A 12,932-nucleotide genomic window follows, 5' to 3' on the forward strand; every position below is an offset into this window, starting at 1 on the left:
ACGGAGCGGTACGGAGCAGTATGGCAAAGCATAATCAGAGCCAAATCCGGTGTGTTTCCGCCGCAGAAAGTACGGTTAAAATATAGGCAAGGCATATTCTTGATGATTTACCCGATTGAATGAAGCCAATTGAAAATGAGAAGCTAAACACAGCTTATTGACACAAGCCAACACAAAATTCAGTACATGTTACACAACCATGGTCATCTGCTCAGTCTTTGTTTTGTGTATTATTTGGTTTTGCATTTGTTTTATTCCTTTGGCAACCAGTCAAAATACATGCAAAAACCACCCCTTATATTGTGGCACTGTAAAGACGCATTACAGAATCAACGGCAGCAGTGGACCGTATGAGATTGACTTTCAGGGTAATAACCATGGAAATGCATACATTTTTCTTATTTTTTGCTTCTGTTTTTTGTGTGGAACTTAAGGGAGCAGTAGGAACACACCATTTGGTCCGTGAAAAGAAGCATTGGAAAGACGCTCAGACTCACTGTAGAAAATATTACACGGATCTCTCTTATGTGAATAACCAGAACGATACTGAGAAGATCCTGAAAGCTGCAGGGGGCTTCAGTTTCCAATGGGCCTGGATCGGCCTTCAACAAGATCCCGCAAACGCTACTCGCTGGAAATGGTCAGGAGGGGAAAACGTTACACACACAAACTGGGCCAAAGGACAACCAGACAATGCACGGGGGAGAGAGAACAAAGGAGTGATCTTATTCAATGGGCAATGGAATGATGTTTTTGAAAACACGACCCTGCCTTTTTACTGCGTCAAGATGTCTGTGATGAAGGATGAGAAGAAGACTTGGGAGGATGCTATGGAGAATTGCAGAGTCAATCAAAGTGATCTGATGAGCATCGTCTCCGGAACCGACCGTCTTCTCGCCCAAGCTGCGATGCGGCACAATCAGTTGACTGAATCTGTGTGGGTCGGCCTGCGTTTCCTCGCTGACCAGTGGCTGTGGGTGGACGGCAAGTCTATGGTGTACAAAGCGTGGAACGAAAAAGGAAGCTATCAGCAGTGTCCAGTGTGGAAACGCTGTGGAGCTCTCACATCGACGGGACTGTGGGACCACTATGACTGTGTGGAGAAACGTTACTTCCTCTGCGCCTGACAGATTCTGACAAAAAGGCTCAAAATGTATGGCTTCATTTTAGCAACAAAATGTTGTTATAACACCTAAATAAAATGTTTTGTTAATAGAAAATATAGGACACAGAATGAATTGTAATAATATGTGTCAACTGTCATTTCATTTCCCTTCTCATATTTGGTGATTAATAGTTTAACTTGAGTGCTTCTACTTTTGATGTAGGTTCATGTCCAAATAACTGTGCAACAGAATTCATGAACATTTCCCAACGAGATCGGTAAATTTCAAAATATTATGTGCAAGTAAGGTTTTTTTCAGGATAAAGTACAATGACAGCATGTTGAAACTATGGCTTCTGTAATGCTTACTACCTGACATTTCTTATTGTTATTCTTATTAGTAGTAGTTGTAGTAGTGGTAGTAGTAGCAGTTGTAGTAGTAGTAGTAGTAGTAGTCTTTTTTGTTTTTTTAGTAACAATAAAAACAGCAAATTGGTACCCCAGGAAAATATAAGCCTTTAAATTTAAAAAGTGGGTATTAGTCAACATAGCAAGTTGTTTTAATATGTTGGTAGTTGTTATCCTTGAGTTATTCTTTTTTTTTCTTTTCTTTTCTTTTCTTTTCACTCTGCATCAATCTTGCAGGTGCACCAGCCATTTGTATGTGTCAGCGATCACCAATTCTTTGTTCTAGTCATGGGTTATGGTTTCATAGTTTTTGTTTTATATTTATGTTCATGCCATGTTTGTGTTTTGTGTATTCATATTTCATGTTATTTCTAGTTGTGCTCCCCTGAAACTCTCCTCTCGTTTCATGTGTCTGACACCGTTCTCATGCCCTTCTCTGTGCTCCTTCTCCCTGTACGTTATGAACAGGATTATTTTCCAATCCTAATAAAAGAAGACCAAAAAAATTGACAATTCATGCATAAATTACCTAAGCCTAACTTTTTTTTTTGGCATAATTCTTTTTTTTTGTTTGTTTCAGTAATTCCATTACTTTGTGAAGAAGTAAGTACCGGTAGTGTCAAGCAGAATTTTTAGTGACTTATCCAGCACTGAAAAGAGGACATATGTCATGTAAATCATTGTAAATGCATTTTCTGGTTTAATGTGTTGACGTAGCTTTTTAGCCTAGCTTGGCCTATATGTCCGCTGTCACAGTTCTTTTCGCAAGCACCTCCATATGTCCTTCCTTGCAAACCTCAAATGTGCAATGTCCCCTGATGAACATAATTTGCTCCCATTAGAATTACTGCAGCCCTTAAAGTTCACATTAGATCTAACCGCTGGGCAAACAAATAGGATTAGTGTGCCCTGCGTGGAGCATAAGTACTGAAATGAAGACAGCTGATAACTACCATTTAAAAAGCTTCAAATCAGGAGGCTGCCCCCATTGATCTCAGACATGGGGAATTATATCGAACCGCACATGGAACTGACAGCTGCAGAGACTGGAATGCCTTTCTCACACTGTGTCTCCTTCCTCCCAAGTGTCAACATCCATTAATTTCTTTAGCATGAATGTGTGTTCACCTCTTCACTCCCCACATCCATGCTTCATGGAGCAAAAGGACGACAAGAAATACTTTGAGATGTATTTCTTTTTTTTCTCCTCTCACTCTGTTTGACCAGGTTTGGCTTTACTGAATAACTTATATTTTAGTTTTTGGCAGTTTTGTGGCATTTAGAGAAAAAAAAAAACATAGCACTTGATGGTGATAAATTCTATTGCAGATTTTCTTTAAAAAGAAGAAGAAGAAACAAAAGGGCACTATATTTTCTTTTATTACACAGTGGTATTGTATTTGTAGGAGCCTCAAGACATGTAGAGGTTTATATACTGTAGCTGTAGTGCACCTGGAAAGTATTCACAGTGTTTACATTTTTCAACATCTTATATTACAGCTTTAGTCCGAAATTAATTGAATTCATTGTTCTTCCTTAAAATCCCACTCACAAAACTCCATACTGACAATCTCAAAAAAGTTTTAATACAACATCAGCACATTTATCAAAAAAATACAGAACTAAGAAATCCCATGTATATTGAGTAATCACAGCCTTTGCTACAACTCTGTTGGCTCAGCCTTGTCAGAAATTACAGCCTATTTCAATATGATCTTGGTACATCCATCTTTTGCATGCTTCACTGTGATAAGTGGTGCTCAGTTTCCTCAAAATGTGACACCTGGCATTCATGCTAAAGAGTTCAATCTCTGTGTCGTCAGATCAGAGAATTTGGTTTCTCGTGGTCTGTGAGTCCTTCAGGTACATATTAGCAAACTGTAGAGGGATCATTTTTACATGTGATTTTTACAAAGGAGTGGCTTCTAGCATACAGGCCTGATAGTTGGATTGCTGCAGACGTGGTGATTCTACAAGGAGGTTCTCCTCTCTCCACAGAGGAACGCTGGAGCTCTGAAAGGGTGACCATCGGGTTCTTGGTCACCTCTCTGACTAAGGTCCTTCTACCCAAATCAATTGAATGGCCAGGTAGCTGTTAGAAGAGTCCTGCTGGCTCCAAACCTCTTCAGTTGACATGTGATGGAGGCCACTGTGTGACATAAACGTGTCTCAGTCATCTCCCAATCAGAATGTTGCAGGTTCAATTCCCATGTCCACCTCCATCTGTCAAAATGTCCTAAGCAACACACTGAACCCAAAATTGCTCCCAATGGATCTACTAGGCATGTTGCGTGGCAGCTGCCTCCATTGGTGTGTGAAAGGGTGGATGTGACCAATAATAAAACATTTCAAGCAATTAAAAAGGGCTATTTAAGTGAAATCCATCTACAGACCATTCATTTGACTTCATGCTTGAATTCAGAATGACTTTTGACCTAATACTTGCTCTGCCATAAGTTAATAAAGGCACTCAAAGGATTGTTGTGTCTAACAAGTCACCTTCCCATATTTACACAGTCAATGGCACTAAATGTTCTCATTTGTCAGTTAACTCTAATAGTTGAGAAATCTATTGCACCTGCAGTGACTCCTGGTTCATCACAACATGGTTCATGTTAGTGAAACTAACCTTCCACTTTATATGCATTTATACTTATTGAACAAGTATAAGATCTGATTGTGTAAACAAGGTTTAAGTGAGTAAAACCAAAAGGTTGCACTGTATCCTTGATAAATATTAAGGACTTCCTCAACAAGTTGCTCAACATGTCAGTGTGTGTCGGGAAGATTATTTTCTATCATTTTCAATTAAATATCCTCCTTCTCTTTCATAGATACAATCATAGTTTCATAAGGTCTGCTGAGCACAATTATTGTTCATTCAATGTCCAAAGCAAGAACTGAAACAATTTAACATGGTCTTCAACTCTTTCAATTCTAGCATTACTTTTATGATCGGCATGTGACTGGGAAGGTTTTTGGGGGTTTTTTTTAAAGAAAAAGAAAAATTGTTGAGCATGGATGTTGTTTTCAAGGACATTTCTTCAGACATTGATGGTCCTGGAGGGGCATTTTTCCTTGCATGTTTTATACCATGTACAATGCCAACAAGCCTGAATCAAATAAACGGGTCATAATCAAGTTTCTGCATAGATGGATAAAAAAAATCCATTGATTTGAATCAGCTGTGTTGGAGCAGCCTGAGTTAGCCTTCGGTTTGTGTTCATTCCTGTGGTGCAGTTTCCTTGAACAGGGAAACTCCCTCTAGTCCAGCCTGCTTTGCAGCCACACTTATAACCGTATTCAAACTGAATGGTTGACATGTAGTCTGTGACATAACCTCCACAACAATGCTGGGTGCAAGGTAAAATATAATCTGATGACTGCTAGATTACTTAAGAGCAGCAGCAATGATTTCACATTTGTGCTATTACGGTCTGTTACAATGATGGAGTGCATGCTGAAGTTCATCACGTTTGGTGTAATTGGAAGCCCATTTTTCAAGATAATGATCAAGATCTGGAATCACGTTTTCCTGGATGAAACTCAATATTAGAGAGTAGGCAGCACTGGGGTTTTCTGTTTGATATGCTAATACACCCAATCATGTTCCTCATCCATCACTGGGATGCACCTATGGCTTATCTAAATTCCCCAATTGACCTTGCAAGCTCAATTGGTAGGAGGAGGCACAGTAGGAGGAAGTTGGGAGAATCTAGAGAAAATCTGCATATAGGCACAGGGAGCACATGCACATTTGTTGCCCAACCAGACATGAGATTCAAAGTGTTTCAGATGTTTGTTTTGAGTAGCAACTGTGGAAGCCACCGCAGCATTGTGGCACTTTTAAATGAACTTTTCTGTCATTATTACTGAAAGTGTTCATGTTTTGCTCCAAATAAAGATGACAAAGTAAAACTACCTACAATAAATGCTTCTTGCTGAAGCATCTCTTCTTGACAGGGAACAGCTGCTCATCATCCATCAATGGCTCCGGGAACTTGCAGCTTTCAGATGAAAAAAAATCTAATAAACAAAGCCATTATGTTGGACTGTTGTTATTTTAAAACTGTTTCACAGATCAAGAAAACAATAAAGTGTTTCTGATCCTCTCCAGCTGATCCCAATAATCTACGTTCTCATTTCCAGCCCTCCTATTAAGCAGCTTGTGCTCAAACTCGATCGTTTCTATAATCAATCCTTTTAAATGTCCATCCATCCATCTATTGTCCAAAGAAATGTATTTCCATAGCTATTATACTCTTTGATTTGCGCTGTCCACTGTCAAAGCACAACATGTTCACTCTGATTTCACCTTCTGTCATCTGCTGAATCATACCAGAGGTTGTAGTTCCAGACAAAATGCTCAATAACCCTGATTGTCAAATAGCCTCTTCGGGTTTTCACTTCATTTCCTCCGTAATTGAAATCTGATGAGCTTCAAGCTCCTGAAACACTATCATGGAACCGTAATGTCTTCAGTTAACTCCAGTCAACCATGTATAGTCCTTTCGTCTTTTCCTCGTGGACATAAAAATTATGCAGTGAGTCTGTCAGGCGAGAAGCTCCAAGGAACGAGAGAATTCTTTGGGAATCCCCAACTGCAACTGTGAAGGAAGCAGATGGGATCAGGGTAAGGAAGCAGAGAGGCGTCATTTATCTTCATAACCCCCCTCATTCAAGCAGGGTCGGAGCACGGCGAGGAGGGGGATAGAGAGGAGAGGGAAATGAAGGGTGGAGGAAAGAAACAGGGTAGAGATGTATGCCAGCCATAAATGTTGCAGACATGAGATATCTGAGTTAGTCTGTCTCCCCTGATAGCTTCTGATCGGCTTGTGATGCAGCTCATGTTCATATTCTCCACTGGAATGAGGAAAGAGGGATGAGTGCTTGTGAAGAATGGCGAAAAGGAAATTATGGATGGGGATGTAGCGAAGGTAGGGTGTTGCAAAAGAGACTGGGATGCATGATGAGGGACAGCTGGAGAGGGAGAGGTGACAGCGAGAACATGGCTGAGAGGGAAAGAACGGCATTCATTTCACAGTGGTTTAATTTCATCATGATTATGCATGTTGGAAATATATCATTATATTGTCATTTATGAACCCAGCCTAAAATAAGTAGAGGGCAAACTGAACACAAAAGAAAATAAAATACAGTGAAGACAGATATACAAACAGGAGTGTCTGGTGCCATGCCACTAAACTTTGTAAAGCCACCTTCACAGACAGCAGCTTTGCAGGTATTTGATAAACACTAAAATCAAATGTGTGAGACAACAAACTCTTGTACACAATGGTGCTAGTTAATGCTGGTAAATGAATTCAGTCAAGAGTCAGGATGTGGCTTTTTATATTCTGTGCAGGTATCCCATAAATACTTAAAGGAAATAGGAGAAAGTTGGAAATGGACTCCTTCTTCCATCATACGATTTCTTACTCTCACACTGGAAGTCCTGAAACCAGTTGCCCCCCCCCTTGTTAGAAAGTTTGATTTTATCTTCAAAAAACATATTTACATTGTGATAATGCAGCAGCTGGCATGGTTTAGTAATGGGCAGCTGAGGTAAATTAAGTGATAATACAGCTTTTTGGTGAAACTACTGCTGTTATAGGTGTAAGTAAAAGTTATAGGTGCCACACGGTGGAGCACTGGTGGAACATGAGGTTAATTGGTGGATGGATGGATGGATGGATGGATGGATGGATGGATGGATGGATGGATGGAACTTGTCCCACAAAGGAAGGATGAATGACTTGTATTGTTATTTATTCCTTGACTGCATTTGGGCTGTATGTTATAAATGCATAGGTCCTTCATAAACATGACACACCCCACATTCTGACTCGCCCACTGTCATCTTTTTTTAAATACTATCTCATGCTGAGGAACAACTTGACATGGTACGATAAGCTTTGTTACCTAAGTAGCTCTTTTTTTTGTTCAAGGAGTTTTGTGCGGACATCTTATTAACTAAAGGAAGAGGTTGGCAGATTTTGCTCATGGGTTTCAATTCAGTGTTGTAAATTCGTCTGCAACAGTGATAATGACGTTACATTGATGTAGTGTTGTGCGGTGGTAGATAGAGAGTGAAAAAAGAAGGAACTCAGGACTCTGAAAGACTCCAAAGATGAATGACCTGCGGAGGTGTTAGATGGGTGTGAGAAACCAGTCGAAGGAGTTTGATGGTGAGACATTGTTTTTATATTAGATAGTATTCTACCATTTTATTGAGCTTGCTTTTACATTCTGAATAACATCTGAGTGGCAAGAAGTCACACACCCACTCACAATCTCAGACCTGCTGGGGCTATAGTGCCATCCCTAAGCCTATATACCATGCACACTGCATATGGTCGGTAGGTAAATGCATGGCTAGTCATAGCTTTAAGAGACTTGAGGGTCTCCATAAGGGAGAGTCTACATAACATGTTGTAAAACAGCCTGAATGACAGTGTTGCCAGTGGCTCGTGAGCATATGTCTCCAACCAACACCAAATGACTTGTTTCTTGGTGTAATTCCCTCAGTTTTTACATAAATTGCTATTAAGTGCCCAAAGCGAAGATCTTGACATTCACTATGCATTTGCCCTTAAAACGGCTTGTGTGTAACAAGCTTCCATATTTGTGCTTTTCAAACCCAGTGCCCCCATGTGGGAAATGAAGACTAGCATCTGGCCAAAGGGTAATCCCTATTTCCCAGACAAGTGGGATATTTAGGCTTACACGTCGTCAGGCGGTGCTGCAACTTTACCTGGGAAAATCTTTTTTTTCCCCTTGCCTGTCAGTTGGTTGCTCTGAACCCCAGTGACTGCCAAGGAGTGAGGGTGGGTGTCTAATCACGAGACCATGGGTGATGGGAGACAAGAGCGTGCTCCGAATAAAACCAGGTTCAAAGCCCTCTGCTGTCACAATCTGGGGAAGATGGGAGGGAGGGAGGGAGGGAGGGAGGGGGAGAGAGAGAGAGGTGAGAGAGAGGGAGAGAGGGGGAGGGGGTATGGAGGGGAAAGGAGCCAGTGAGGTTTAGTCCAAGGAAATGAATTGAAGAAATAAGAATGGGGAGGAAAGAAAAACGAGTGAAAGAAAAGAAAGAGAAAGGATCCTTCATCAGCTCCGCCACCTACTCACAGTCTGTTGATAAGAGTTTAATTAAAGATCAGGCAGGGTGAGCAAGTGGAGGAGGACAGACAAAAGCAGCCAAATATTAAACAATGGCACACCAGCAAGCTGAAATCGTCTGATATTAGTATCGATAAAGCCGATCTGTAAATAGCAAGTGCTGAGGGATGATGAAAGTATTCATTGTTAACCGTCTGTTTATTCCCTCCTAAGAGACAAATCAGCGAAAGGGAAAACCTTTACTCTTTTATATGCATATTCTCCTCTGGTTCAAACTCTCATCATTGACCCTGAAAAAAAAAAATTGTAATGCAAAACTCAGCATTGGAATATAATCAACATCAGATGCCATGCTGTTCAATTTTGCGCTTTCTGTATGTCTGCACTGCCACAGTTGACTTTCAGCATTGAAAAATGATGCAGAAACTTTGGATCAAATCTTGGAACAGTGGAATCGGAGTTCTCTTCATAATCTAGTGTTTGGTTCCATCTTGTGGAGGTTTAAAGAAAGGATAGAGTCGCATGTGGTTGGCTCATGCGGCTCCTTGATATGAAGCCAAAGATGACATAAAGCAGTTTTACTTATCAGAAACTAGGGGAAAGAAATAGACACAAAAAAAAAAAAAAATCAGAGAAAATAATGCCAAGGTGGTTAAACTGCTGATCACATCAACATGGAAACACAAGAGTCAGAAAGAAGGAACTGTCCTGAGAGAAATGTGATTCAAGCAAGACTGGTCCATCCAAGACAAATGTACAAATGTTGATAGTTATTTATTGTAAACTGAGGGGCTCGCTCTTCAGTCCCCTTTCTGAGTGTACCACTACCTACATTACTGATTTCATGATTTATCCATCACTTTGTTGTGAAACTTCCACCAGAGGGAGAAATGTGTATATGCTGGCGACTGCAGTTGTTGCTGCGGGCCAGGCCTGTTTCTTCTCTCCAGAAAGCCAGCGTTGCTCGTCGCTCTCTTATGTAACGTTACGATGCTCTCTGGCTTTCAAACGACACAGTTCATCAACACAGGGAGCCATATGTCGATGTCAGATTTAGCACATATCCCATTGCTCATTATAATATTATATGAGGCAGGTGGCACATTGCACAGTCTCACCCGAGGCTTTCCCACATGCTCTCAGTTTATATCAACAAGAGTTCACGCTCAGGTTTCTGTTCTGTTATTTTAAAGACTGAGAGTGTGAGTGCACCTTCCTTCTTTCTCCATGTGCAGGCTTGAGGTTCCCACATGTTTTGCTTTTCCACTGCAGCGGGAGGGGGAAAACAGTTTAATGACCCTGCTGTCACCACCACTTGCACTCACTCTTACTGCTTTTTCCTCCCAGGACAAGCCTTGAGTCTCAATTTCATGCTTCCCTTTGGATTTTTGGGGGAGAATGATTACATTTAAACTATGTTATATAACATGCACACCCATACCTCTGTCTAAATGTATTCAGATTTTTTTTTTTTAATTAAGTATGTGACCTTAGTATGGTGTAATTTGTAGCATGTGACCTTAAGAGTGGTATGTGCTGATGTACCAGCCGTCTGTTTTTGTGCGAAATACCACACTTGCCTGACTGCCGGGAACCCCATCGTGGCGGACCAGACCGGCCAGAAACTCGCTCACTCCTCCTCTTGAAAAAACAAACACTCTTACCATGACACACCTGTCAACCCCCACCCACCCAAAACCCTTCCACGGCACTCCTGCTTGTGCCGCTTTCTTCTCACCACTCTCACACCTTCTTTTGTTCACTGTTCTTTCCTCTGAACTTCCCCTGTTTTCTCACTTTGGCCCTTTCTCATCAAGCTGGGTCTCTCGTCATGTTTTTTTGTGTCTCGTGTTACATCTGGCGTGTACCTCCTCAGCCATGTGAGAGAGGAAAACACTTATAACAAGTTGCCTTCAGCTTCTAACATGGTTTTTTTTGTTGTTGTTTTTTTAGCCCTGTGTGTTATATTGCTCTGTTCGTATAAATCTGGTACATTTTGTAGCTGCTGCTCTTTTTCTGCACTTCAAAACAAGTTCCGATCAAGTATTCTCATTTTCCAAAATGTCGTACTTCCATACTACAACTCCATAAGTTAAACTACAGGTGTTTCTTTTTTCACTTACATTGTACTCGTTTCTTATATTTCCAATTGAAATGCAAGCATCATGACTTTTCTGTTTGATACCTTGTATTTTTCAGGTCAAACTACTTCTTTTACATGTTAATTTACAGGTTCCTGGTGGATTTTGGAAACCAGTTTGGAAAGTTTCTGAAAAGGTGGTCCATCTGATCCTCTCATGTTACACATCTACCTTCACTCAATTTTGGAATTCCAGTGGGAGTATGATTATGTTTTTCATGCCAAAGACTTTAAAACTGAGCCTGCAAAGCCAAATATGGGTATAAATTCCTGGTTGACATAAGTAAAGATGACACCAAATATGTCATCAATATTTTTTTTTTTTTAAAGGCTGCCCTGGGGCATTCGTTATTCTCTGGCTCTGGGAAGGTATTAAAAAACAGAGGATTAAAAAATGATATAAAAATCCCCATACTCAGTAAGCCGTGGCTGTCCCTTTGACCAGATCTCACTCTTAAAACTTGTTTTATTTGATCTTCTTTTAATATTGATTTTTTTTTTCTTTTTTTTTCTGCAGTTTACTGAGCTCCTTTAAGAGGTCAGTTCCATACTTTGTTAAATTATGGGCAATGAAAAGAAACATTCTCACATGAATCCTGTTTGCCTTTGTATTTCATCTCTACCTTTTTCTTTCTTGATTAATTCCAATGCTCCGACACGATGAAGCAGTGGTGAGCAGCAGTGTTTGCAGCCTAAATGTTCTCCATGACTCTGTGTGGATTTTCACAGGAAAGCTCACAATCTACGAACAGGATGACCTCTATCCCGAAATCCCTGAATTTAATTCTGTATGATATCAACAAGAAAGAAAAAAGGGTCATTTTGTGTTTTTTCACATGTGAGTAACTTATCATGGCAAAACTATAATGGACTTCAGACCTAATTTAAGCCCAACGTATGTCTAGTAGACTCTGGTTTTATTATCAATTGGGGCGAAAAAGTTATTTTAATTTTACTGTGAGAACATTTGCTTTTTCAAAGACATTTATAACTGACCAAAGAACTGTTAAAACAATACAAACCGATTCTAAAATCTCTATAAAAGTTCTCACAGTCCAGAAGTCACGTGAAGCAAATCATTTTTCTGCCTGGGTGAAGCTGCCTCATCACACAACATTAGTTTAAGTGTTTGTCCTTCTGATTATCTTCGGTTCAGCATCGGTGGAGAGGCTGAAAACAGCAGCAGTCACAGGATTTTCACAGCCCCCCCCCACCCCTGCATCATGACCACCAGAGGATTAAAATAGATGGGCTGTGACTTTGTCTCTTTGGTCACGCCATTAGAGGGCTATGACTGACAGCTTCCTGACGTGGTTTCCTTTTTTAAATTGAAAGTCATGACTCCATTCCTCGGTCTCTAAAGGGTTTTACAGTCAAACACGAATCAGGCAGGTGGCTGCACAACAGACAAGCTGACTGTTGCGAGTAACCAGCCAGTTATCGACAAAGATTGATTAAGAGGAAATCCGGGTTCAACACGGATCTGCTTCAGAGTTACAATAAATATTAGACAAACACTTCTACTGACGTTATTCTTTCACGCAGGGTCGTTGACAGCTGCATTTTTACAACATGTCCAGAGTAAGGTGACCGACTGACTGACATGAGAACAACTTGTCCTCCCATCAAAAACACCAGAGTTAATAATTACCCCACCTGCCCTACCCCAAATCCATCCAGATCTCTTCTGTTTTCTCCTCTCTTGCTCATGACGTCGTATTAAGTGTTTCACACTTTTGTTTTAATGAAACTCAGTGAGAAACAAAGGCTTTACAGTGAGTGACTTTTCAGAGGATATGTTGGAAAGTCATTAGTTTGGTGGTTTAATTAAAATGACAATAAGTTTAAGCAATAAATGTTAATGTTCCATTCACAGTTGTCTACAAATACTTGTACCTTCTGCTCTGTTTTAAGTTGGAATTTTCTTTTTTCCAGCAATAGACATATGAAAAGGGTTTGAAGAAACTAATTGCCTGTAATTCTACTATTAAGTTGTGAAAGTCTTTCCACTTAAAGTTTCTGGCTATGAGGAGTTGCTGTTTGTTGATGAGGTCTTGACCTTACTATTTGAAGTGCATGTTTTAAACCGGTGCTAAATGTGTATCTGGTCCTCCTCAGTGATACAAGTTTTATATTTGTATTGCCCTTAACCTTTTATTG

General features: G+C 40.3%; 1 protein-coding gene across 1 annotated transcript; it reads left to right on the top strand.

The window, feature by feature from the left end:
* Nucleotides 1-788: 788 nt before the first annotated feature.
* LOC308144415 (snaclec 7-like) lies at nucleotides 789-1,127 on the top strand (the record flags this gene model as incomplete). Its single annotated transcript, XM_080515526.1, has 1 exon — nucleotides 789-1,127. One exon carries the CDS (start codon nucleotides 789-791, stop codon nucleotides 1,125-1,127), a length of 339 nt encoding a protein of 112 aa, XP_080371652.1.
* Between the last annotated feature and the right edge of the window lie 11,805 nt (nucleotides 1,128-12,932).

The sequence above is a fragment of the Blennius ocellaris genome (assembly GCF_963422515.1).
Source record: "Blennius ocellaris genome assembly, chromosome: 3".
NCBI lineage: Eukaryota > Metazoa > Chordata > Actinopteri > Blenniiformes > Blenniidae > Blennius > Blennius ocellaris.